Raw genomic sequence first — 27,816 nt, 5'->3', positions numbered from 1 at the left:
GCTAAATCCAAACTTAAAAGGCTCAATCTTTTTAGTTTTACAAAAAACAAAAACAAAAAAAATCCTGTTCACTTTCATTTTGTGAATTAAATAGAAATGAAATTTTTTTTTTGCAATTCATGAGTAATGGAGTTTAATGCAACACTTGAATGCTAATGCTATTGGTGATCTGACCTGATGATCTCCCAGCCTCGTTTTGTCCACATGCCGATCAGATCACTGACTCTTCTCACTTGGAAGTGGTGACGAGGGAGATCTGTGCTCTTCGTTAGGGTCTTAATGTGGTTTGTATCCACTGCAGTAAATGGGATTAAGTGACTGCAGTCATGAGCTCAAACATTCACTGTGAGCATTAGCCTAACCTCTCAACTCTTACTTTCCTGCCATTTCTAAACATCTACCAGTAAATTAAGAGAAGTTTCCTGTCCTGGGATTAGCAGCAGCGACTCAAAACAAAACAAACGAACACATTAATGATCACGGTGCCACACAAGCCAACATAATTATATAAAAACAGTGACGTGATTAGCTCGTATGCTATGCATGCTCAAACCTGAGCAACAGGAGGATCTTACTCATCTTTGGAGAATTATTTGTAAAACATATATTGTCCAATCAGAACAGTAGTAAAGCAAAACGTGAACAAGCTTTAATTCCACCCAACAGTTACTTCTGCAAAAAATCATTTTCAAATTCTCATAGCAATGGTTCTTATCCTCATCAATTTCATATTGTTTATTTTTACACAGTCACACTTTCCCCTGACATTATTAGCAATCAGGACAAACCAAAAAGTGTATTCTAGTATTCTATTTCAGTAAAAGCCAGATTAGCAAATCCTTCCACCCCTGACCTTGAATATCTGATTCCCAGAGGTGTTGGACAAGATCCCAGGCCCTATGCATAGGCAGTCCTGATGGGCCCCCTTAGCCCCGCCCATGAAAATATCAAGGTAAAATAAAATATATTCCAGACTTTTCAAGGGCCCTCTCTTCCAGTCCGATGCCCCTGCTGATTCAAATCCAAAATTAATCTCATCTCTCCTTTCACAACATAGAAAAGCAGCATGATATTTGGGTTCATGCCATAGTTAAATATACTAGTTGTTCAGTGTGAATATTAAAACAGAACAGATGCTTAATGAGCGAACTTTAAATGATAATCTGCGCCTCGCTAGAGCTTCCATGAGGTCAAACTCAGCACAGATCCCAGAGATGAGAACAGATCTGTGCCCTGATTAGAATAAGATATTTGCACTGAGAAAAAAACACGATTGAAAACTATTTATTTTTCATTCTCCTTTTTATTTTCTTAAGATCAACCATTTCTATTTTTCTTTGACAGGAATACAACTATAAACAAAAACAGAATAAAAAAAAGTCCCTCGGTGGAGCCTGTTTCCTATATACAAAAGCATTTCTCAAACCAAACTAATGTGTGAATTCACGCAAGCGGCTCATAACAGAGGTATCAACTAAATATTAATACAACTGTACAGAAGAGAAAACACTGTTGTTCTCTGCACCTGCAGCTTTCACTTGCTCTTTCAGACGACTCAAATGTTTGAAGTCTGAAACCAAGTTATCCGCATTATTCATCTTCTCCGGATGACTTTGCTTTGGTTAAGAAGTGAGTTCTTCAGCCTGAGACAGATCTGACCTTTTTCTCTATTGAGAGACTTTACGATCCTGCAAAATATCAATAATGAGATCAAATGAGACATTAAGTTAGAGCATGTAACTAGTGTGAAGATGAACATGTCTCACCCTCACTTGCCTCTAATGGTTTACTTCATCCTCTTTCTGTTCCTCTTCTTTCTCATCGGTTGTGTCGGCTTCTGTTTGTGGTTTGACTGGCTCTTCGTGTTTTTCTTCTGTGCTGTTAGCCAGCTGTGGTTCATCTTCACTTTTCTCTTCTTTGTCTTCTGGTTTTATTTTCTCTTCTTTGTCTTCTGGTTTTATTTTCTCTTCTTTGTCTTCTGGTTTTGTTTTCTCTTCTGGTTTTGTTTTCTCTTCTTCGTCTTCTGGTTTTGTTTTCTCTTCTGGTTTTGTTTTCTCTTCTTTGTCTTCTGGTTTAGTTTTCTCTTCTTCGTCTTCTGGCTTAGTTTTCTCTTCTTCGTCTTCTGGCTTAGTTTTCTCTTCTTCGTCTTCTGGCTTAGTTTTCTCCTCTCCCTCTTCTTTTTCTGAAATCACAGTCTCCACTATTTCCTCTGGTTCTGGCTTCTCAGAATCTTTAGTTTCCTGCTCAATCTGTTCTTTAGAGGAGAGAGATTCTGCATCTGGCGAGGTCTTGTGTCCTTCAAACACGTCTCCTTCGTGCCCGTTTGGAGTCGTTCGATCGAGGGTGGGTGTTTTATCCACCTCTTCTCCTCCTTCATCTGCACTGGACTTCCTGTGCCGGCGAGACGGCGGGCGCCGCTTGATGGAATGTCGAGCTCTACCCTGCGCAGATTTAATTTCAAAAAATGTGAATTTAAACACTGTAACAGTTTTTATTGGTTTGAATTCACTGACATGTGAAATGGTACAAAAGCCTTAAACCTTGTTGATGCTTTTGAGAACAGTTCCCTCGGCGGTACTCTCAAAGCTGGCAGGAGTCTCCTCTTCTTTAGGTGTGACAGTTGCAGGAGGACTGGAGGGGCTGCCGGGGGAACCGGGGGAGAAGGCCTGCACCGGAAACTTCATCACCCCAGGACCCGTGGGAGAAAGCGTAAGGCTGGCCTGTGTGAAATGGGATGGAAAATCACTTTTATTATCTAACGCAATACTGACCTCTGCTCACTAGAGGGAGACATTGCTGCGGACAACCAACCTGCAGTTTCTCAATGAGGGCAGAGTTTCTGTTCTTCCTGGTTGATACTGTTTCAGTTCCTTTCTGAACAGATAAACAATAAATCAGTTTTGTAAATATAAAAAACTTTTAACAATACTCATGTTGAAAAAGCTTGAAAATCTGCATCATTGCTACAACACATTGCATATTTTGAATGTATATGCATTCATCTACTGAGGAAAATGTTCTAACTACACTGTAATGAAAGCTAGTTTTATTACTGACAATGTAGGGTTTTTTTTGGAGGTCAATTCCCGGATCTTCTCACCTCATCCTGGCCTTGAACTGCGTCATTACCAGCAGGCAGTGGCAGAGAGCGCGGGGGTCTCCTCCTCACAGGCTTGTTCTGAAACAAGAGAGCAGCTCAGATCCACATGCCTAAACACGTACATACCTTACTACCACATTACTTCCTCAGAACTCTAATGATCAAAAAAGAATAAAAAAAATTAAATAATAAAAAAATATCTATAATAGACAAAACATTTGAAGAGTTAAATAATTAAAAACCAAATAAAATTAATAAAATAATATTATTGACGATAATAAAAAAATAATAGAAATTAATAAAAAAACAGTCACAGTGATAAAACAATACATAATATTAAAATATATATATAGTAGAAATATTATACTCTAACAGAGATAAAAAAAACTCACATAAATAATTAAATGTAAATTAAAATAATTAAAATATACCACAAAATCGATACGTAATATTAATTACAAATAATTAATCAAAATATTTTAAATAAAATCAAATAAATAAACATAAGAAAAGAATAAAACTATTTAAAAATAAAAATCAGCTTTAAAAATTACACATGACTAGATCAAACATTAAGATATAGCCATATACAAACTGAAACAGACTTATAACTTATACTTGAGAGTTGGCAGTGAGGAATGTTTAAGAAATACTAAAGTAAACATCAGGGCTTGCAAAGGGGAAAAAGGCAGGAAAGTAGTTATAAAAAAACAATCAAACAGATAACATCTGTCACCTGCATAGACATGCAGCATAGTAGCTCTGCATTGCATAACATTCCCCGTTATTAATATCTGGGTTGCACTTTATTTTACAGTACGTGTACTTACATGTATAGTTTACTTACAGTGTACTTCTATATGAAAGTTCTTTGTAATACAATGTAACTACATGGGGTAAGGTTAGGTTTAGGGGTAGGTTTAGGATAAGTACCTAGTTATTACATAGTTATTGTAATTACTATAATAAGTACCTAGTATGTACATGGGGAACAGGACTGTAAAATAAATTGCTACCAATATCTGTGCTTGAGGATGCCTTCCTTCGGTGTCTGTTTCCTAAGCGATAGAATGACACTTTGTCAAGCTGTTCATGAGAATTTGCATAATCAGTCTTAACATCCACACTAAGCTTGGGGCTAACTGTTTTTTCAAAAGTAATCAATAAAGAGCAGAAAAACTGAAGTTTCAAATCAAAATGGTAAACTTTAAGCATAAGCATTAAAATAATGTTGAAAAGATGAGACGACTTTGTTAAAGTCATGAAAAAAGGAGATGGGAAATATTAGGAAGTTCAAGTGCGAAAGCAGAGAGGATGTGATCATATTCGGATACTATGAAACCTCACCACTTCAGCATCTGTCATATGGGATACTGGACAACTGAATTTTCCAGCTAGTTCAGCCACAGAGCGCTTTTTTACAACAGAATGCTCCTGAAATAGAAAGATGTTACTGTATGAATAAGAACTAATATTTTTTGTAATATTAATCTTTTTTAATCTTTTCTTTTTCTTTGTAATATTAATCTAAGGCATAACAATCCATGACAAAGCACTCTAAAAATCAATTTATTAACTGTAAAATCACCTGCCACATTTATAAATACATAAAACTAATTTTCTTAAACATGTATGAAAACACACTCAATATTGCAAAGGGCAAAGCAACACCTTATATTAGAGGAGTTTAGTTTAGCTTTGACTTTTTAATCTTCTAGTAAAGATTTTCTAATTACAAGCCACTAGGTTCTGTTATGCAGAGAAAATGTCTCATTTTCAGCACAGGAAACCACAGTCGTAAATGCTCATTTGAGCAAGAGTGTATTTCAAAAGGAAATCTATGAGAACGTGTTTTTGGAGCCATGAAAGCTTCCTCAGGGGGACACACAGGCTCAGTGGGAGATGACTTCAGCCCGCTGTTATCATTCCCGTCTCAGACTCTTCCATCTATGACCATTAGCACTCTCACTATCAGTGAAGGGAAACCAGTGCTGCCTTGTCAAAAGTGATGTTTTAGAGCTGAGGCAATGTCTATGAACTTACACGACTGGTTGTTTTCAAGACGTTCAGTCTCAGAGCATCGTGGGAACCCACTAACACTAAGCTGCATGCAGTCTATACCTTACAGGATGTTGGTTATACAATGATGAGGCAACTTAAGATAAGACTGAAGAACACATGAAGAGTCAAAAACAGGAAGGGTGCTTGAGCAAGCCAAACACGACTGAACAAAGTTAATTATGAATAAAACTTTTCTAATAAAGTTTCTCAGTCTGCAGGTACAGTTTTTTTTGTAACATTTTACTTAAAGCCTTTTGGTATAAGGAATTATAATGCGTTATTAAAGTGTAAATGTATTATATTTATTCATAATGTTTGTTGTAATACATGATTTCTTGTATAAAAAAAAAACACATTTTAAATGCATAATGAAACAATGAATTGATAAGTGTTATAATGCATTAACTGTGGTTATATTATAATGTATTCATTATTAATGGATTATATATTCGGATACTATGAAACCTCACCACTTCAGCGTCTGTCATATGGGATACTGGACAACTGAATTTTCCAGCTAGTTCAGCCACAGAGCGCTTTTTTACAACAGAACGCTCCTGAAATACAAAAATGTTAGTGTATGAATAAGAACTAATATATTTTGTAATATTAATCTAAGGCATAACAATCCATGACAAAGCAAATTTATTTCAAATCAATTTATTAACTGTAAAATCACCTGCCACATTTATAAATACATAACACATTTTCTTAAACGTATGAAAACACAATATTGCAACAGGCAAAGCAACACCTTATATTAGAGGAGTTTAGTTTAGCTTTGACTTTTTAATCTTCTAGTAAAGTATAACTGTGGTTATATTATAATGTATTAATTATTAACGGGATTGTGCAATGCATTAAAATACTAATTTTAAAATGCATTATAAATAAAGGCTTTAAAGAGTTAGTTCACCAAAAATGAAAATTCTGTCACTAATTACTCACCCTCATGTCGTTCCAAGCCCATAAGACCTTTGTTCATCTTCGGAACACAAATTAAGTATATTCATATTTTTGATAATAATAATAATTTTGTTTCATTGTTTACGTTCAGCATGCGCACGCTGTCTATTAAATGTAAACTATCACTGATTACGTTGATTACGTTCTGGGATACTCTCCTAAATGGTGGAAGACGATAACTTGGAAAGAAGAATGGTTGAATAAATGATGTTATGATTGCTTTCTTTGACCTTAAAAAGTATTCTCGTAGCTTCATAAAATTCCGGTTGAAGTGCTGATGTCACGTGGACTATTTCACCGATGTCCTTGATACGTTTCTGGACCTGGGAACATCACAGTTGCATTGCGGTCTACGGAGCTCTCAGATTTGATCAAAACGATCTTAATTTGTGTTCCAAAGATAAATGAAGGTCTTACGGCTTAAGTGTTATGTTTATTTAAAACAATGCTGGCTGTCAAATTGATAATTGAATTATTTTTTTATTAAATATTGTTTTATTTATAATAGATTTTATTATTATATACACACAACCATTAGATCAGATACTAGGTTGCAACAAGTGACTGACTTTAGAAGTGAGTAATTTAATCATTCACTCGACCAATTCGATCAAAAACGCTCATTTATCCAGAACAAAACGTGACTACTGTCTTCATGAGTGAGTCATTAAAAATGATTCAAAAACAACAGATTCAATAACTCAACTAACTCTAAAACACTTTCATCTAAAAATGAAACACTCTAAAGAGGTCTTGTGCAGAGATGTGCTATGCTTCTACTGTGACATAGTTTAAAGTAAAATATGTTAGTCGATATGTTGTCAATATTAAATTGTAATTATATACTTTAATATACTTTTAAACCCTTTTAATATGTAAATGTATTAGGTTAAGATTTGAACCCGAATCTTCACTTATACACTCAAATATGTCAAGCTAACACAAAGAACTATACAATTCTTTAAAATTATTTTCGTCTTGTCTATTTAAGCCTGGTAGCAATTTAAAAAAAATGTAGGCACATGACAGCTAACTGCTTATTAAAAAAGCCAAATAAGACCTGGTAAACACCTGGTAACTTAATGCATTCAGGCCTACATTTAAAAAAAAAAAAAAAAAATCTCTTTTGCCCAGCCTCTTTCTGTCTGCTGCCCATGTGTTCCAGCTCCACTAGATCCAGTCGTCTGTACGATAAGAGCATTCCATCATGACATCATTCGCCCTATTTAGTGCCCCAGAAAAAAGCTTGTTCTGTCAAATAGCCTGTTACCATTTTAAATCTAGGCATGTTTACGATTCACTGATATATCAATGCAACCCTCAAAATTTTATATTCCATGTTTCTAAATAGCAGTAACTCGTAACAGAAATATATTCAAGCAGTTTATCTCATAGCAGGCAGTTAGACATCTGACCCCTAGAAACGTTCACAGAAATTCTTAGTGTCACTGACAAATTGAGAAATTTATGCTAACCGCCAAAAACAACATGGGAAGATGACGAGGACCTGCCCCAGAGACTGAACCGCTCCCAGAGCAGAGCTCCCATGCCTGACACACAACATAAGAGCATGCTTGCCATTTTTAACAACAGCAACTGAAAAAACACTGATTTCCTTCATCCAGTTCCCCTCTATAATCACATTTTTGGTTTTACAGTAGATAACATGAAACATAATCTGGCTTTTTGCATCTCTGCAGGAATATTTTAGAGAGAAATATGTTTTTGCTGTTAATTTACTCGCCCTCAGGTCATTTAAGACGTAGGTGACATTCTTTCTTCAATAAAACAATAAAGATTTTAGCTGAAACGGTCATCCCTGGTGATTTATAAAATGCAAAATAAAAATGTAAAAATTACAATGATATGCATGTACGACTGACACTGTTGTTGTTTCCAAAAAGATTGACACTTCAGCTATACCAACATACAAGCATACAAATCTACCATTTTGATGAAAAAGCCACCTTCTGCAGACAACAAAAGTGTCTATATGAGGTCATCCTTAAAAATATTTTGGTTTGCAGTAACAGTTAAAATTTTTTACAAAAAGGGTCGGTAGGTAGGTCTAAATTCAAGTTTAAATTCATTACGTAGTTATGAATTTAAACAAATTAGTATATCGTGACATCACTGACTGGGTCTTCGACCCGTGCCTTCGGGCGCATCATTGCAAACCTCAATTTGATGCAGACTATATAGACCACAAACAAATTAAAATCTTTGTCAAAAACATGTTTATTGCATGAATTTCAGGTGAGACAAAAAAAAAATTGGTACTGTTATACTGTTTTACTTGCATCCACCGCTACGATGCAACCTACAAATGAGAGACCGTTTGCTTTGCTTATTTGGGTTGTCACTTTTGTGAAAAAAAAAATCCTATTTGATTTTTAGAGACGTGTTCATCGAATCGATTGTAAAATCGATTTTGCATGTCTAAATACGTTTTATACAGCAAATAACACCAAATAAAGGTAAATCCACGGACAACAGGCAGGACGAATGTAAAGTTTCAATATATTGGTAAAGACCAATATTTCTGATGATTTATTGGCGTGAAGTTACGTGCACAATGACAAACGAGTGCAACATTCTCGAAAAACAATAACCGGAGAGGACTGCCATGATGCAAAACATTTACTGCAGGCTTCAACATGGCTGTGTTTACGATTAGAAATGTCAACAACAACAACAAAAAAAAATTGCATTCGTGGGCCATTCTAGCCCGAATCTGTATCTGTATGCATGAGACTGTCTGAATACTGGCAGAAAAAAAACCTGAACGCACTCCAAGAGAAGGTCATTAAAATCAATTTCCTATTTTTGTTTGTTAAACTTGTGTTGGTTGGTCCAATCGATTTGTGAAATAGATTTTCGAACAGTGACAGTCGACATGGTCAAGGTTTTAGAGTAGACGGGAGATGGGATGGGAAAAGATCCAGAACTTCGTGCCAAGTTAAAGCGGTGTCGAGCTGTTTTAATGTATTTTTTAGATGTATTACGGTGCCCGAACCCGTATGACTTTGAACAGCGTCCGCGAACATTTTGTTTTGCAGCTGCAGCCATCATTACCAAGCGAGAACCGTTGACTCTGACCAAGGGGCAAGGAACTCGACCGGAAGTTGAAGTCGGGTGGGGGCTGCCATCTTTTAGCAGAACTTCACTTGCGTTAGCATTCCCTTTGACTCCCATTCATTTTGGCGTCACTTTGACAGCGAACAACTTTACATCTGAGGCGTTTAAAGACTCTGTTTGTCCATTATTTATTTCTAAAGATACACGACAATGTATAAAGGGCTCCATTACCTTCTATGTTACATTATGGCCCCGTATAAACAGTTTTTGTAAAAAATAGGCTAACGATTGCGTCATAACCACTCGGCTCTCTGTCGCATTACCGTACAGACAGGAGGAGAAGCTCGCAGGCAATTAACTTAATATGGCGTACTGGCGTTACATTTTAAAATACTATACAAAATAATTAATCAGAATACTTACTCCTGCTCACTCACGCCAAAGAACTCCCCGCTCAAGCTCGCCGTCTCTGCAAGATTAACGATGGCAGTTTGCACGCACAGCTACTAGAACATTTGCATCTGGCAGACAGGTTGCTGACGTCGTCAAGCTTTGTTTGAGTCTGCGCGTCAGAAACGGAAGTGCTAAAAAACACTAAAACTGGGTTTCATTTGTCTCAATTGAGTCGCTGTGTCCATTTCTTTTACTGTCTATGACTCTGACAGTGAGTGAGAGTATGAGACGAAGCGAACGCACAGGCCATAGTGTGACATCCGTGTAAACACAGATGACGTCAAGGTTTTTTTTTTTTTTAATAAAGTAGCCTTCGTTTGTATCTAGGCCTAGGCAATTTATATATTTACAATACTTAATAAAATATCATTAATATTATTGTATTGCTTTTGTATTAGTTGTTTGAAGAGAAAAAAAATGGTCAGTCTTAATACAAATTTACAACTGGCAAATTGGTCGGACTAAAAGCAAAAAAATAAAAAATAATAATAATTTTAAGCCTAAATTGACAGGGTCGGTCGGGTTATGGCAAACAAGAATATTTTTAAGGATGCCTGAGAGAAAGCAATAGGATAACATTCACTTCTTTACACAGACTACCGTATTTTCTGGACTATAAGTCGCACTTTTTTTCATTTGGCTGTTTCTGCAACTTATAGTCAGGTGCGACTTATTTATCAAATTAATTTGACATTAACCAAGAGAAATGAACTAAGAGACATGAACCAAGGGAAAACATTACCGTCTACAGCCACAAGAGGGCGCTCTATGCTGCTCAGTGCTCCTGTAGCCTACACTGAGCAGCATAGAGCGCCCTCTTGTGGCTGTAGACGGTAATGTTTTCTCTTGGTTCTTGGTTATAAATAAATGCGACTTATTTTTTTCCTCATCATGACGTATTTTTGGACTGATGCGACTTATACTCAGGTGCGACTTATAGTCCGAAAAATACGGTAATCGATTTGACTTCATAAGACCTCAATATGTCACGAGTCGCAGATTAATTGTTGGTTTTTGTATCTGCTTTTTTAACTCATAAAATGAAGGCGCCTCTTGGCTAGCATATGATAAATCACCAAGGACCACCGTTTTCACAAAAACTGTGTTCTATTGAATAAAGTCTTGGATGGTCTGAGGGTGAGTAAATAAGCAGCACCTTTTCATTTTTGGGTAAACTATGTCTTCACATGGACATAAATGACAAATGGTATGGTCTTTACTTTTGGAAGGTTTAATGCAGACGCAGTGTATATCTCACATGTTGAGTACAGGGCACTGAGCTCATTACTACTCATTTTAGGAAGGGTGTGGGCAGCTCTTCCCATGAGACCCAGTGGGTGGTAAGATTTACAGCATATGTGTGTGAGTATGGGTGGCTAAGGGTGTGTGTGCCCCACAGCTGTGCCTTTGCACACATTTAACACAAACACACACACACACCTGCAGAGATGACCCCTGAAGATGACATCACTGCTGCAATCGCCACTAATAGTTTCTTCAACAATTTTACTACCTCAATAAACACTGTTAGCAACAAAAGACATATTCCTTCCAATGCTTACTTAATCTTTACAAGAGTTGGCAGCAGTCATATGACACAGAGTGAGTAAACAATGCAACAAACATAATCAGTTCAGCATGAGCCTTTCTTCATCTCCAAAACAGAGGCATGATTATGATGACACACTGCACTGCAGAGCTGGAGCAAGAATCAGCTCATGAAGCATAAGGCCGTCATGAGTGTGGGAGCAGTTCCGTGTGAAAAAACATCTAAGTTAGGCTCTCGGGTATTGGTCTGCGTTTCCTCTACAATCGCTTCAGCCACATTGTTACAAGGGGAATTTTGTCAGTGGCAACAAGAGAGGCAGTCTCTCTTAAAAAAAAAAAAAAAAAAAATTTCAAGCAACACTTTCAACTGATCAAGTGGATTTTTGCATTGTAACAAAATATGCTAACACTTTAGTATAGAGAGTTCTCACTATTAACTAGTTGCTTATTAGCATGTCTATTATTAACATATTGGCTGTTTATTAGTACTTATAAAACACATATTCAGCATGACCATTCACTGTATCAAATAAATTAAACTTAAGAGATATTTCTTTAAAAACATTACAAATCTTACTGACCCTAAGCTTTTCAATAGAGCCTTTCACATGACCTGTTTTTTTTTGTTATAAATGCTAATATAACCATACAAAAAATTTCTTATTTCAAGTATCATTTTATGTCTATATGGTGTTGCATCTGTCCTTAACCCGGAAATGGTGAAAACATCAAATGTGACTGAAAAATTACAATTATTTTGTTAGAGAAATAATGAAACTCAACCCAAACACGCTCCTCATTTCAGAAGTCCACCAGCACACGCTGCTGAGAAATTGGAAAGTGGAAAATGGAATCTTATTAGTGTCCCACAAAGAAACTGTTGTATGTCTGAGGGTTGAAGACATGAGGAAGCAGCCATGATTCAATTTACACTGAAATTCATCCCTTAATATGGAAGGATGCACAGGGAGGAACGAGAAAACTTGTTTTACAGAAGGCCGTGAATGCAGAAACTTCTATCTACATAAACTCAACCTTGTGTGATTTTGCTCTTCAAAACATGTCAGAATTCACTTTATAATGTAGAGGTACAAACTGCATTCTCAGCATTGCTGCATGGGATGCACAGTGGGAATAAGTACAAAGAAATTCATAACCGAGCAAATGAGAAGTCAACTCAAAGAGGTATGTCCTAGCCATTGTCCATCTCATTGGGCAGCTGGATTGGTGCAGGATGCTTGCTGTATGCTTGCAGGCTCTCATCTCAATATCTGACTGTGACACTGTAACAACATTGAGTGCTTAATGGCACCACAAGAACAAGCACAGAGCCAATTCTTAACTACCATCTATCCTGAGCTGGAATGTCAAATTCAATACCGTTAACGGTTATCCAAGTTATATATTTTATCCAATGGCACTAATATTTGAGGTTTGTTACACCCACTAAAAGGCAAGGTTGCATGTTATGTATAACAAAGTCACACATTTTTGCACTTGTTTAGAGTACTTTTATGGCCTAAAGTCACCATTTCTTTATTAAAGGCAGGAGAGTTCAAGGACAATCATGTTCATGTAGAGTGATCTCTATCCAAAAGTGCCCCAGTACTATGACTTCATATACTGGCTCAGAATACTTGGAGCGGATGGTGTGCTGGAAAAGTCAAGGCTTCGCAAAACACTCTGGTGCGAGTCAGTGAGTTATGATGACGGACTCCACCTCTCACCCAGATCCCATCAGAGTCCAGTCTACAAAATAGACATCCACTTCCTGTGACAGAACAACCTGCATCCACTTGACATTATCTGACGAGGTCTCATTGATTGTAATGACTATGAACCAAGCAACTCTTCAAATTCATGACATGGAAAAGACACTGTGTCTTGCACTAAACATTTACATCACTTGCAAATACTCCAAATGAAGTTATGACCCTGAATTCTGAAAGGTAGCTGGGACAAGTTCACACCCAAATGCTCTCACAGTCTCCCAGCACAGAATTCTTCATGAGGTAATGGATGATCGCTATCTTAAATGCACAGAACACTCTCCATTATGAAAAACAAACCAAATATACAAGTCTTTCGGGGAGGAAGCTTGTTGTAGTTGGTTAATGTCACATTGCAACAACATTTCCCTTCTTCAAATTGCTCTGTCTCATCTATGAACACACTCTGTGGTTGCGTACCGCTCTGACAAAAGAAGGCCGTTGCCCTAACAGCTGCTGAGGTGGGACTGACACTGACCCGCATGCTCACATAGCTGACATTCAGAAGATAATCAACTTAAATATCCCGACGTCCATGCGGTTCAGTGCTCTGAGAGTCAGTATGACCCAACACGAAGCTGTGAAACGGACAAGCTTACAATGAAGTCAATCCAGTCTTCACAACTCCTCTTGCAGCCAAGATTTTTGTTTAATGTTTAAATGTGATTCAGTTCACAATATATTTACAGAGAATGGTTCCTATGGCTTAAAGTATGCAAAAGTTGACGATCATGATAAAATGAATTTGTATCTTGTCTATTATATGAGCAAACAAACCACAATGTAATTTTCCGAAACAGACAACAGAAGCACATCATGCATACTGCAGTCAGTTGTTTTGTATGTTACACACTCACTTTCCAAGCAGCAGCACATTAAATTTAGCTTGAATTATTACGCTATATTATTGTGCAACACCATAATGTTCTCTCAGTATGCATGATCAGTAATTAAAAAAAAAAACATCTAACATGATAAAGCACCAAATACAGCACAGTATTAATGTTGATGAGGGACTTTAACCCATTAATTGTTTCCAGTTGCAGATTCATTTGCATGAAAAAAAGAACTGCATTTAATATGAATAAACATTAAGCATATTAAATAATACACTTAATTTTTAAATAATACATTTTAGACAAAATTATCTGTTGGTTTTGTAGGCATTTATTTTGGTATGTTCAACTCAAAAAAATCATTGCTATTTAGAGATTTTATTAAAATAACAAAATTGGAAAAGTATCTGAATTATGTATGGCAGCTTCAGTGGGATATATTATATAGAGCCTATGTAAGTCACAGTATAAAAACGTCTAACCTATTGGAACATTTTTTAATTTGCCCACAAGCCACTAAAAATATAGCAAGTTGTCAAAGCTCTTTTTTTAAAAAAAAAAAGCAGTCTATATTTAAGCCAGTTGTTTTTCTTTGATCACTTAAAAATGTTCAGAGATTGAAAAAGTGGTTTGAGTATTCAGCCACTTAATTAATCACAAACTATGCTGAAATCAATTGTCAAAAAAGCCTCTAATCTGCAAACACAAGCACGGGGTCCACCATCCAAACCCGCCATTTTAATCTGTCATTTAAGGTTACACCACTTCCTGTGTCAGTTAGCTCGCTGCCATTCCAGTCATACTTTCTTTCTAACTCGAGAGACATGTAAGTGAGGCAGTGTCAAGTCAACAGGGTTCTCTGGTCAAACACAATTGTATGCGTTACTGGCACAAACACAACAACAAAACTGTTGGTAATGATAGCCGCCTCTGCAAACAGGGTTATGTAAATGGAGGTTTGCAGGTGGCTTGGCCGATCTGAATGACATCGCCACAGCTTTGCTTTATTCATCTTTCACCCACTGACTCCAAACTCACATATGACTCAAACACATGCTGAGAGTGTTTATGTGGAATGTAAACCGTTATCTCTTAACCTTGACAGCACATATTTTAAAGAATAATGAATCTGTCTATAGTAATATATATGTGTATATATATGCATTAAAATGATTCAAACCTGCACTAACAATAATTTAAAACAAACGTGTCTTAAATTAAAAACTATAAAACGTGAAAACATATTATGCATACAGTGGAGTACAAAAGTCTAATTCAAAGCCTAATTTTAACCTAAAAGATGCATTTTAGAATTTTCTAATTGTAATCAGTTTTTCAAAAAAAGTGTGAAGTTCATGCAGCTTTAGTGCTGCTAACACTAAAGCAAGGTGACAAACCAATAAATAGAAAATAGCCTACTGAAATGTTTCTGTATTTTTATTTTTTAGATTTGCAATAAAATTGCTGATATCATTAATAATGAAAATTTATTCAATAAGAAAACGAAAACAGACTATAGTCTAAATCAATTAGACCTATGACATCTCTTATGGCTGCTGCTTTGCCATCTTGAATCATCTCGTGGCATCTCATAGACTGAAATGCAACAAGTTTTGGTTTACTTTGTAGCAGACAATGTGTGAAGAGCATTAAATGAAATAAACTTGAAAATAAAAAAAGAAAGAAACAACAACAACAGTATTTTGAAGCGCAAGCACAGAACATATTATCATACCTCCATTTTACAGCGGTGTTAACGTGTTCTCGATGTCTTGTCGCAGTTTTGATGTGACACTTGCTGAAGTACACGCGCGCTCTCTCTCTCTCTCTCTCTCTCGCTTTCCTTGCACGAGCGCGCGAGCTCTCGCTCTCTCTATCTCTCTCTCTCTCACACACACACACACACACACAAGTCAAGAGGGTGGTCGTTAGTTATATTTAGGTCTGACTCTTACAACATTTCCATGGTCAAAAGATTGTGTCATACTCTGCTAAAAAAGCTGTTGCAGTGAAATGGCCTGCAGTTTCTTACGTATTTTGCCATGAAACTCATATCTGTGCTGTGTGTGCTGAAAATACCGTTATTACCAAGGTGCACTTACATTACTTTTTTTTTTTAATTAATGTTTCACAAAGAACAGCACTTTCACAAATATGATTAAAACTGTGCTGATTTCATGAAGACCCAATACATATGTTTTCTACAAACAGCTGTTTTATTCTACATTGAGCATGTCGCCCCCTGAAGGGCGGAGCCGTATTTACATCACATGCCAAGGAATGGACAAAACTATACACAACTAGCACCACCAATACATCGATGTTTTAGTTATTTTTCAAAGCTTAAGACACTTTATAGTGTAAAAGTTCACTTTTAAAAACATTAAATAAAAATCTCAGAAACCGTCTAAGGGTGCTTCAAGATAACTTAAAATGACAAAACATAAAAATGGGCTGTGTTGCATGGTGCAGAAGTGTGTGGTCACAGAAACAAAACAGCTTTATTGCAGCAACAGAGGTTAGAAACACATTTCTTACATATAGACTAACAGATCAGCCTCAAAAACCACTGGTACTGTTGGGATGAAGAGGTTAAACGAAAACAAAAAACGTTAAGTAAATGCATGAAAATGCCTGTAATTACAGCTGGAGTGTTTGAATTTGGTCTGTTAACATCTACACGATATTGATAGTTTCTCATATCAATGATTATTTTAAAAGAAAAAGATTTTACAAGACAAAAGTATTAGCCTCTGAGCTTTTAAAATATCCAAAGATGTTGTTATTGCTTGGTGACTAACAGTTAATTAGATTACAATCCAAGTCTAAGATTTTGAGGCATAACCTGTGTTGAGGCAGAGGATGTGCTTTTTGCAGCATGCAACGTAATGGGAGGAGCTTCAGTAAGGGAACAATGGTGTAGTGATAGCTAATACTTCCATTTATGGATGAAATGAAAGTAAGTTCAATGTTTACGTATAAACAAAACATAATTACTGTGGAAACGGTTTCCTTGAGATCTTCTCTAAGCAGTGCATCTTTTTAAAAAGAAAAAAAGGGGGGAAAAAAAGTGTACTGCAATATGTACTGCAAGTACAGATGTGATGAAGATAAAGTGATATTCACCACAGAAAACTGAGCTTCCTCGTGTGAATGTGAAGACAAATAAACAGCACAGATATTTACCACAACACTAATGTGTCAAGTATGGAAACCTAAAAAGAGGAATGTGCGCAGTTTTAATTTGGCAACAAGGAGAGCTGCGAAAAGCAGAGGAAGCCACATGCTTTGCTAGCATTACTTATGCTTCCTGATTGTGCAGACTTTAACATTGGGACTCTGCAGACACGTGCTATAGACATACATAGAGAAGTGAAACCTTCAGTACAGGACTAAGTTTAACTGAAAATATATGCTGAAAAAATAATATACGCTATAGTATACACCTATGAGTGTAATTAGCATTGCCTAAATATTAGCGTGATTAACAATAAACACCATAATACTAGGGTGCTTCCACTAACAGTGAATTAAACTTAAAAGAAAAAAATAAATTTCAGATAGCAGGTAGCTATCAGGGAAAGCAATCACTGGCTAAGCTACCAAGTGGAGCAAAGTTAACTTTATGGATGTGAGCAGTGATAAAACATGACAAATGTCAATAAGTGCAAAAAGTGACTTACAGGCTCAAATCAACAGCATTGGGGGCATTAAAAAGTTGGGAAGTTTTGGCACTTTTAAATGATAAAAAAACGAAAATAATTTAACTTCTACAAAATGTAAAATAAAATAAAAAATGCACATCAGATGTTATGCTTTTTTATATTCACATGACATATATAAAGATACAGTAAACTAAATTTGTATATTCTATATAATTTGTATATTATGCATTGCAGGAATTGTACAAAAAATAATAATTGCAACATATTTACCATGTTTTTTTTTTTTTACTGACACACCCATAACTCAGGAGAAAAACAAACCCTCACAAACAACTCTGACATGAGTTGAACTCGCAGTCATAACAGAAGTAAATGGGGGCCAATTTCTGGAGGCTTTGTGATGCGTTTAATTTAGCTCTCACTCAACCGGATTCACTGCCAGAGCTTAAATTAATCCAGGATTAGGCCTTAAATTAGAACATTTAGGTAGTGCCCTTGAAGAAGAAAAAAAAAAAAAAAATCCACCTTATTGCTGTGCCTCTTGATACAAATCATTGACACTTACACGATATGTCTGTGCAAGTTGCTTTCAATTTTCAGTTTTTTCTTTTTTGGGAATAGTCTTAAACCTTGTCTATGCAACCAGGCAGCCATTAGTTATCTATTTAAACCTATTTTAATTGTGTTGCGCTCTCATTGTGACTAAGTTGACTAAAATGTTTATTTTTGTCTGTAAAAATACTGTTAACACACATATTAGTCTTGTTAATGTTTACAGATTAGCCCCATTCAGATTCATCATAACTGCGCAATTGCAACCAAAATTTGTGCCTTTTTAAAGAAAAAGATGTACCAAAATTAATTTGCAGAAATCAAAACTTTGTTGATTGTTCCTAACTTGTACTGAACCCAGTGTAAACAAGGCTGGTCAGTCAAAACATGACCTTTTCATCTTTTGTTTTTAAGAAGCACACCAAAGAATGAGGTACTTCTGGTCTGTTCTTTGTTATCTATTGAGCCATTTCCATTCAGTTCTGCAAAACATGCAACTCTTCCTGCTGTAGATTTCTCCCTGCAGTGCAAGCGCTGGGTTTTCTTCCTCCTGTCCATTTAGCAAAGACCGATCGGGAATTTTCCCCAACAAAGAAGAAGAGGACAGGATCCAGACAACTGTTAGCCGTGCACAAGCAATGCGCTATGACGGCAGCCTTCCGGACTACCAAAATATAGTTACACGAGTCTTTGTATGTATCATTCTGGACCTGATTCTCGGTGATTAAGAAGATTGTCCGCACTACGTGATACGGCAAAAAGCACACCAGAAAGATCCCAAGGCTGATGATGACCAGAGCACAAGCCTTCTTCCTGCAAGGTCTGGTCCTACCGAGAGCAGGACTAGGCCTCAGAAGGTTCCTCGCAACCAAGACCGAGGAGAAAATGATAACCACCAAAGGCAACACAAAGCCCACTGGAAACGTAACGTTGTTGATAAGGAGCAATTTATCCACATTGTCTTCTGCCAGCTCCAAACACCGAAAACTGTGTAGGTCATTATCTTTTCTCTCAGTGAACAACAGCGGACTGCAGCCTAAACCCATCAAGAGCCAAATGAGAGCACACACGATACCTGCGACGTAGTGCCTCTGTATGCGAATGTACATGTACGGTCGCACCAGCGCCAGGTAACGCAAGATGTTCAGGGCCACTAGGAAATACACAGAGCTGTACATATTCAGATAATAGACGTATGAGATGAGTTTACAGGTGATGTGACCAAAGATCCAGTGAGATTTCAGTATGTAGTACGAGACTCTCAGGGGCAGAGAGGACACCAGCATCAGGTCTGAGACCAACAGGTTCACCATTAACAAGTTGACTGGAGTGAAACTCTTCTGGGTCCTCCATTGGCTGAAGAAGATGCAGACCGATAAAGCGTGACCGGCGAGTCCCAGGACAAAAATGAGAACGTATGCTGCAGGATACACTTGGTGTTTGAAGTCATCAGTGTTGTTGGGGCTCAAACAGGAGAGCTCTGGATCAGACGCATTCATGTCCTTCCCTGTAGAATGATTACAAACTTAGTTTTAGAGATTTAAAACAAGTAGATCACACCCTTATGTCCACTCTTAAAAATAAAGGTGCTTAACAATGCCATAGAAGAACTTTAAATGGTTCCATATAGAACATCTGAACATCTAAAGAAGCTTTCGGTTTCACAAAAGGTTCTGTGGTGAAAGAAGGTTCTTCGGATTACAAAAAAGTAAAAAAACAAAAAAAAACAAAAACAAAGATGGTTCTTTAAAGAACCTTTGACTGAATGGTTCTTTGTGGAACCAAAAATGGTTCTTCTATAGCATCGCCTGAAGAACCTTTTGAAGCACCTTTATTTTTAAGAGTGTTGTTCCAAATCCTGAACAATGTTTTTCCATTCTTTCATTGCATCGACAGAAAAAGCACCAACATTCTTCAGAATATCTTTTGTTTCGATGGAATAAGGAAGCCATTTTTCATTGAACTATACCTTAACTTAATATGATACTGTCCACTTTTTTTTTTTTGGCATCAATGGTTCCACGAAGAACCTTTTCATTCCACCACAGGTTCTTCACAGTGTAAATTTTTTTTCTTCAGATTATGAAAATATTTAATAAAGAAAATAAAAAAAATGGTTCTTTAAAAAAAAAAAAAAATGGTTATTTGAGGAACCCAACATGGTGGTTCTATTGCATGACTGCAAAAACCACATTTAGCCATCTTTATTCTTAAGAGTGAACATGTTTTGTATTTTTATTGAAAATTTGACTGCATGTACTATTTGCAGTTCACATTTTATTTAACTTTTATAAGCGGGGTCCTGAAAACAGGTTTGTCTAGTCTTGTGTGAACGATCTTCACATTCCCAGTCATAATAAAAATAAACCATTCTCTCAAATTACTTTCTAAACTTCACTCCACAGTAGTGCTCACATATGTGTGAACACAGTTTAACGGTTATATATTTCACAGCAAACTGTAAAAGCAAAAACATCTTACCTTTTCTGCAGTGTGGAGAGGTAAAAGCAGGTCGTCTAAAAGCGCTCACAGCTTGTCACTAACCAAACCACCACAGCATTGTCAGCTACTAGAGGTGGTATGAAATAGGAGGATGTCCCAAGACCGGCCTCCCCATCATCACTTTAATCTGTTCAAAATGAACGATTCATTTCCTTCTAAGAACAGCAGGCGTCTTTATACCTGCATTGTTCAGTATGGCAGTTCTATCAAATGCTGTAGATAAATGCTTTGAATATATCTTTATATACAGCATGTATGAAAGGTCCAAATTCCAATGCTTATCATTATTAGGTAAGTGGCATCAGCAATTTAGATGCAAAACAAAACACTAGTTACTTTGAACGGTGCAAACTAGCTTTAAACCACAAAAGCATATGCAAACGTGCATTTTACCGTTCCCCTTATTCGTGTCCTCATGTAACATGGAATTTAACCCAGTTACACTGCACTAAACTTTCACAAGCACAAGCACTTCTGTTGATGATGGACTGATAACCTTTTAAAAGAACCCACTGCTGACAAAGCAGAACCTTTGTGACGATAGAAGTACATTAAAAACCATAAATGATGCAAGGGGGAATTTGAGCGAACAAACTATATAAAATCATCTTCTGCCTTCAAGTACAGACATGTTCCAGTATTCCACTCACGATCATTTCTAAAGAGGAACGCACTTATGAAAATGGATGATTTCACAACTTTTGGGAAGCTTGGATGCAGACATGATTCCAATGTAAAAGTGATCAGGTTTTAAAAAAACAAAAAAGCAAGACGCAACGAGATTATTCCCTGGACTCTAAATACAACTATTGTGAACAAGACATCTGCGAGCATGTCATTGCTTGACAAACAGCATACCGGTTTGGAAATTTGTCTGCCAACACTTGTCTAAACAGTTAATTGAAAAAACAAGCCTGATTTATCATTTTAGCACCATGAGCTCAGTCTCGGTTTGTGGCAACAAGAGCCAGGTAAAGGTGCCAGCGTCTTCTTTGAATCAAAACAGGACACGTGTCATTGTTCTTAAACGAGTCAGTTGTTAAAACTTTTGGGCATAGCATAATCTTTCAAAGAAAAAAGAACATTTGAGGTATAACATAATTGTTTGAATATTAGTAACAAAAGCTCTAAAACGATCTTAAAATCCAACAGCAAAAACAACAATGCGGGCCAGGAAGAACATAAAAAGTCAGACAGATGACAAAAATGCACTTCCACACACACACACACAACGCCATCCAAAAAACTCAGTAATGCTTAAACGGCAACTCATTTATAATAGTTTCTAAATTAATTCAATTGACTTCTATCACGCAGAACAGGGGGTCCTCTAAGAAATGAGAATAGACACCAGCAGGGTTTAAATACATGATTAAAGGAAATTTGATCTTACACCCTGTGAATCTCAATTTCTTGTACAACAATGAGGAAAAAGTAGGAAGATTTAAAATGAATTGGAAAAAAAACAAACAATAAATTATCATCATATGACACTAAACTTGCCAGATTTTACATGTCTGCATATCAATTAAATGGATAGTTCAACCGAAAATGCTGTCATCATTTACTCACCCTTTTACTTAATTATTATTTTTTTCAATAATATGGAAGTCAATCAGCTATTTTGTTGCAAACATTCTTCAAAATATCTTCTCAGGTGTTCAGCAGGAGGAGGATACTCATACAGGTTTGGAACAACTTGAGGGCAAGTAAATGACAGAATCATCATTTAAGGAGGTATGCATCGCATTATTTCCTCAACAAACAACTAAAAGAATAAAACCTCCTTCATGGACCCTCACACACTTAAAACAAACTAAAATGAACTAACACAGGAAAAGCACCTGTGCTTTTTCAGAAAATGCAGTGCATCACTTAAATATTAAAACAGGGGGAGGAGTCCAAATTATAGCAACATATAACCCTCAGGCATGTCAGTGTTTCCCTTTCAATGGTGGAGTGGTTTTCTTCAGGGAGTATAAAGTGGATTTATTTAGGGCTCTGGATGTTCTTTAACGGACTCCTCCTTCAGTTTCTGTTCCTGCATACGAGTGCGTGTGGAACCTGAAGGGACAAGAACAAATGTTTAAGCAATAGCCTTTACGTGAGAATGAATTATTCAACAATGAGTTGCACCTTTTGATTACAGTATTTTGCAATGCTTTCATCTGAGCTAATTATGCAAAATAGAAAATAAGTTCTTATTGTGGAGTATTCAGCTGGGAAATGAGACTTGTCATTCTGGATTATAAAAGAAAAATTCTTATGCACACCAAGATAGCATTTATTTGATAGATAATACAGTAAAAAAAAGGTAATATTGTGAAATATTAGTGTAATTTAAAATAACGTTTCTATTTTTAATACATTGGAAAATGTAATCTATTCCTGCGATGGCAAAGCTATATTTTTACCAGCCATTACTGGAGTCTTTAATGTAACATGGCATAACAAGAAATCAGTCTTAATTCTTTTTTTTTTCCCTTGCAGGATATATATTAGTACGTAACAATATGATACATCCGTTCCAGTCCTGGGTGATGACTGCTCAATACAGCATTCAAAAATGCACAACTGTTTTTGCTTTACAATTAATAGTTCAGCAGAACTACTTCATCTTATTTGCATGTGAGAATGCAGAAAAAGGCGAACTATCAATTCAAAGAATCCTGAAAAAATTATGAAAATATCCACAAAAATACTAAGCAGCACAATTGTTTTTAACATTGATAATTACTATGAAATACCAAAATACTGACCACCAAATCAGCATATTAGAATGATTTCTGATGGAGCATGTGACACTAATTCAGCTTGGCTAGCATAGGAATAAATTACATTTTAAAATACATTCAAATAGAAACCATTGTTTTTTGAATTTACTACTGTTATATGCAGTCACTCAAGACAAGGGATTTTGTTCATTCAACCCACCTAATACGTACTATATAATAAACACCACCATCTGACTCATAACAAAAAAAAAAAACTACCAAAAAACAAACAAACCAAAAAAAGACGCACAGACAGGAGGAAGTGTGATGGTTTGAGTATCTTTGTGATTCTAGGAAATCCAGCTCACGGTTCAGATAACAGACACGCATGAAGACTGCGGGAAACTTACTCATCTCAGCCAGCTTCTGGATAAGTGTTGACTCCCCACTCGATTTGCTAAAAATGAACAAACATTTTGTTGATGAGTCACTGCATTTAAACTTGGAGGGATAACAAAAAAAAAAAAAAAAAAGGAACATAAATCCGACCTTCCATCAGCTTCATCTTGTCCATCCATGTCAAAGCGTAACCTCTTCAGGGGTTTGGGGGCGGAGCCTCCATCCAGACCCCTCTTGAGGGACCAATCGGTGCTGCTCACCATCTCATTAATCTTCTGAAATTTGTCTGCAGACTGTTCAGATGAAAAGAGAGAGTTTTAAATAAAGTCGAACACACTTAAAATAGATCGAACATTTACTAAGTGCTTTCATCACTAACCCCAAAGGACTCGCCAATAGATATAAGAATTCTGTCCAGGATGCCATAAAAGAAAAGATACAGCACAATTAGTACAAAAAACATGCACAAAACCACATAATCCTGTCTTTTTTTTTTACGGTAAGAAAAACGAACTAAATCAACCTCACTATTCATCATTCCTCATCTTAAACAAAAAAAAAAGGCATCTAGTCAAAAGACAATATTTTAAACGTATAGATTCTGATTCTAAAAGTGATCGACGAGCTTCAGAATGTAATCACAGACCTGCTCCGTGGGGTCATGACCACTGGGGACACACGGCTGCTTTTCAAAGGGGAGACGTAGACGTTATTGCTCCCAGGCACACGCAGAGGAGAGTTTTTATAGGGGCTGCAGGGGATGCGGGGAATGGGAGACAGAGGAGGAGGCTGGGAGACAAGCACACACACCCTCAGGTCAACCCAAAGTTGTTGTGAAATCTTTCATTCATTTAAACATGTCTCAAAGCCACCAGGGGGCAGTACAATACAAGTAAAGTTTGATTCAGTGAAGGTAAACCTGAGCGTCTCACCCGAGGAGAGGAATACTGAAGGATGTTAGTCTTCAGCTTCTGCATGAAGACCAGGTTGTAGAAGACAATGATGGAGTCATACTGCCCCTCTCTGATAAGCACATGCTTAAATGTCTGACAGATTCAGAAAAAAATATATATCACTTTAGATTCTTTCTTAATGTATTTGAATGATCATCAGAATTAAACTATTTAAAAGGGAACACAAGACAGACTGACTCTCACCTCTTGATTAGTATTAGGCATCTCTTTGTAAGCGGTAACAATCGTTTTAAAGCGCAAGTCCACGTTCTTCACCTTGCATATGGCATACATAGCCGACATAATCAACTGAGAAGAGAACGGGGAGGAGAGTTTTTAAAACATTATGCAGAACGTAGGCAAAGCTAATTAAATGTAAATGCAGGATATTATAACATTTATGAAAAAAGCGCTGGTAGTACCTGGTCCAAGTGTCTGTCTCGCATCAATTCATACTCGTTCTGGAGGGTGTGCTGAAGCAGGGTCCATATTATTGGCTCCAGTTCTGGGTGTGAGGTCAGCAGGTGTGAGAACAGTGTTTTCAGTCGCAGGTAGGCCATCCTATACACTGAAACACAGAAAAAAAATTAACATGGATAGATATGGATAGATATGTAATATGGATATATATATATACACACACACATATATACACACTAACGTTCAAATGTTTGGATCAGTAAAATATTTAACGCTTTTGAAAAAACTTTCTTATAAAGGCTGTATCAGGCTGTATATTTTATATAACTAATTTTGGGAAATATTATTGCAATTTAAAAAATCTTTTTCCAAATATACTTTTAAGTATTATTTATCCTGTGAAGCAAAGGTTTTTTACAAAAGCTGATTTATAATCAATGTTAAAAACAGTTGCTGCTCAATATTTTTTGGACCATGTGACACTTTTTTTTAGGATTCTTTGATAAATCATAATAATTAGAGTCACAATAATACACTACTATTCAAAAATGTAAAGTAACAATAAAATTGTAGCATTTTTTTTAAAGAAATTAATACTTTTATTTAGCAAGGATGTGTTAAATGGATAAAAAGTGATCATAAAGATATATATTTTACGATAATATTTCTATTTTGAGTTCTTTTTTTTTTTTACTTTTTATTCAAAGAATTTTTTTTTTTTGTATTTTTGATCAAATATAGCTTTCATGAGCATAAGAAACTCCATTAAAAAAAACCCCACAATATATCTTTTAACTTTTGAAAAGCAGTGTGTATATATATATATATTTTAGTGTATTTACATCCCTCCACACACACACACACAAATCATTTTAGAAGACCAACTCTATTAATTAGGGCTGCACAATATACAGTTTCAGCTTCGATATCGCAATGTGCACCCCCGTAATAGTCACATTGCAGGATGTGCGATGTTTAGTACACAGAGTTATGTTTATACTGATTGTTTATTGCTCACACACAGACATCGTGTCCCTGTACTCTGCTCCACCCCGCAACAGCTAAAGTCTGTCATCTGAACTGTTTTAGTGCATCATAAAAAGAATGCGGCTTGCGTTTATTGTCAGACATTTTTAGTGTCGCACCGCATCCAGTGTAGACAACATCAATGATTCTAATGTGTTCATAGTATTTTGCATTGTTTGCATTGGAGACACAGTGAGGGCCACACAGATGCACATGAACTCTGAATTCACTTCCACATCTATTAATAACATGCAAAGTTATGTTTAGGTGAAGGTAAACACTTGAGAAAGACAATGGATGTGTGTAAAAATGTTGTAGCTTTAACACAAATCTTTGTAGATTTATTAGGTTTAATTTATATAGCGAAGACTTCGCGCTGTTATTTTACATTTGATTATTCAATTTCTGTACCTGAATACTATTAGACTTACCTGAAAAAAAGTAAAGCACTGTTCATTTCCTTTGTATCTTTGTTCTATTATATTGATCTATGCTTGTAATTAGTTTATATTATATGCTGATTTAATCACCCACAAAAATCACCCTAATCATAGATAATTTTTTCCCCAAACAGAGCTATTCAAGTCGTGGTCATTTCTTAATTTTTTTATATCACAATATATATAGCAGAAAAACTAAATGTCGCAAAATGTTATTTTTTTTCCAAAACCATGCAGCCCTACTTTTAAGGCATGCTATTATTGCTTCTGTATAAACTAGCAAAAAAAGTAGGGGTGCTCCAATTGATCACTACCAGCCGATAATCATTGGGATGATTAATCAGCGGTCTCCAAAAGGCTGATCTAAAAAAACAAAACAAAAAAACAACCATGTCAAGCCTATGACGCTGTCGTGAGAGGTTTGGCACAACATGCAGCAGCAGCAGCAGCAGCAGCAGCAGTACCATCTCAGGCTCTGTCCGGCGCAGGTACCTCACCTTCATATTTTTCCATTAATTAACTAATTAATTTGAAAACCTTTTGTGAGATGTAATTTCACAAACAGCACGAGTGAATCAAAGAGTACACGCTCCTTCCTTTCTCTTAAAATATGCAAATGGCTTCAAATCAACATATCGCTTTTTCTATAAGCGAGCTGCACACTGCACAGTTGACATAGGAATTGTCACTTGCACAGTCAAGGCAGTGTCACATCGTCACTAAAGTTTAGAAATTGCTTTTCTTTTTAATTCTTGTCAGTGTGTGCATATTAAAATGAATGCATATTATTGAAGTCTATGGTGTTTCACCAACACATATGGCTTCTTGGCTAGGCTTAAAGGAAAAGAGCACTTTTAGATAAACAAAAAGTCAATAATAGATGGCACTCGTAAAGGTAGCACAAGAAAAGTTTTTTTATGAACCGCAGGACTGCTTGTAATAAAGCTGCAAAAGAAAAGACAGTGGAGCTGACTATTTCTGTCAGTGGTAAGTTTGTGATAATAAAGAGAAAACTACTTAAAAAATGTTGCCAATTGCTTGAGCAACTTAATATATAAATCTAAAAGTAAATGCAAAAGTAAAAAGCATTGACAATTATGTGTTGCTTATATTTACTGTTTAAACATGTCCGTGAAAGATTGTATTACTGCACTGAGAAAAAAAGAACTGCAATGTCGACAAAGCATTTTCAGTGATAATGTTTAGATTTGAAATCAAAATAATGGAAAACTGTGTGTAATGGATTGTGTATGTGGTAAACATGGATCAGTAGCAGACTCGTGTGTGAAAGCACAGTCCGTGCTACTTCTCCTCTCACAAGAGTCACCTAAGAG

At 36.3% G+C, this 27,816-nt stretch overlaps 3 protein-coding genes across 6 annotated transcripts in view; all 3 read right to left on the bottom strand.

The window, feature by feature from the left end:
• Positions 1 to 1,283: 1,283 nt before the first annotated feature.
• On the bottom strand, positions 1,284 to 15,679 carry dub (duboraya). 4 transcript variants are annotated; one of them, XM_052588674.1, is made up of 8 exons: positions 15,547 to 15,679; positions 5,632 to 5,718; positions 4,448 to 4,534; positions 3,101 to 3,178; positions 2,812 to 2,874; positions 2,541 to 2,720; positions 1,767 to 2,441; positions 1,284 to 1,688 (listed from the first exon to the last, which is right to left on the bottom strand). In XM_052588674.1, exons 1-7 carry the CDS (start codon positions 15,550 to 15,552, stop codon positions 1,779 to 1,781), a joined length of 1,164 nt encoding a protein of 387 aa, XP_052444634.1. In that variant the 5' UTR covers positions 15,553 to 15,679; the 3' UTR covers positions 1,284 to 1,688; positions 1,767 to 1,778. The 4 variants fall into 4 exon arrangements, with proteins under 4 accessions (XP_052444634.1, XP_052444633.1, XP_052444637.1 ...); XM_052588673.1 differs by having other exon boundaries at positions 1,777 to 2,441; XM_052588677.1 differs by lacking the exon at positions 4,448 to 4,534 and having other exon boundaries at positions 1,777 to 2,441.
• Positions 15,680 to 15,715: 36 nt separating this feature from the next.
• Positions 15,716 to 21,410, bottom strand: LOC127986430 (cysteinyl leukotriene receptor 2-like). Its single transcript, XM_052588679.1, has 2 exons — positions 20,510 to 21,410; positions 15,716 to 19,535 (listed from the first exon to the last, which is right to left on the bottom strand). The coding sequence occupies exon 2, from the start codon at positions 19,525 to 19,527 to the stop codon at positions 18,505 to 18,507; it is 1,023 nt and encodes a 340-aa protein (XP_052444639.1). The 5' UTR covers positions 19,528 to 19,535; positions 20,510 to 21,410; the 3' UTR covers positions 15,716 to 18,504.
• Positions 21,411 to 21,547: 137 nt separating this feature from the next.
• The window catches only part of rb1 (retinoblastoma 1), a 29,770-nt gene continuing 23,501 nt past the window's right edge, over positions 21,548 to 27,816 (bottom strand). The window contains exons 20-27 of the mRNA XM_052588669.1: positions 25,019 to 25,164; positions 24,801 to 24,905; positions 24,576 to 24,689; positions 24,290 to 24,432; positions 24,023 to 24,053; positions 23,794 to 23,936; positions 23,655 to 23,701; positions 21,548 to 22,594 (exon numbers count right to left, since the gene is read on the bottom strand). Coding sequence (XP_052444629.1) covers positions 22,524 to 22,594; positions 23,655 to 23,701; positions 23,794 to 23,936; positions 24,023 to 24,053; positions 24,290 to 24,432; positions 24,576 to 24,689; positions 24,801 to 24,905; positions 25,019 to 25,164 — 800 coding nt within the window. The 3' untranslated portion in view covers positions 21,548 to 22,523. The remainder of the gene's footprint in view (positions 22,595 to 23,654; positions 23,702 to 23,793; positions 23,937 to 24,022; positions 24,054 to 24,289; positions 24,433 to 24,575; positions 24,690 to 24,800; positions 24,906 to 25,018; positions 25,165 to 27,816) is intronic.

This window comes from Carassius gibelio, chromosome B21 (assembly GCF_023724105.1).
Source record: "Carassius gibelio isolate Cgi1373 ecotype wild population from Czech Republic chromosome B21, carGib1.2-hapl.c, whole genome shotgun sequence".
NCBI lineage: Eukaryota > Metazoa > Chordata > Actinopteri > Cypriniformes > Cyprinidae > Carassius > Carassius gibelio.
This window is presented reverse-complemented; position numbering and strand designations above follow the sequence as displayed.

What these genes read in the sequence shown, in the direction of transcription:
- LOC127986430 (XM_052588679.1), bottom strand. Translation starts at nt 19,527, where the DNA reads ATGAATGCGTCTGATCCAGAGCTCTCCTGTTTGAGCCCCAACAACACT.
- dub (XM_052588674.1), bottom strand. An exon ending in ATATGACAGACGCTGAAGTG is followed by an intron (nt 4,535 to 5,631) that starts GTGAGGTTTCAT and finishes TTTCTATTTCAG; the next exon opens with GAGCATTCTGTTGTAAAAAA. An exon ending in TTCTCAAAAGCATCAACAAG is followed by an intron (nt 2,442 to 2,540) that starts GTTTAAGGCTTT and finishes AAATCTGCGCAG; the next exon opens with GGTAGAGCTCGACATTCCAT.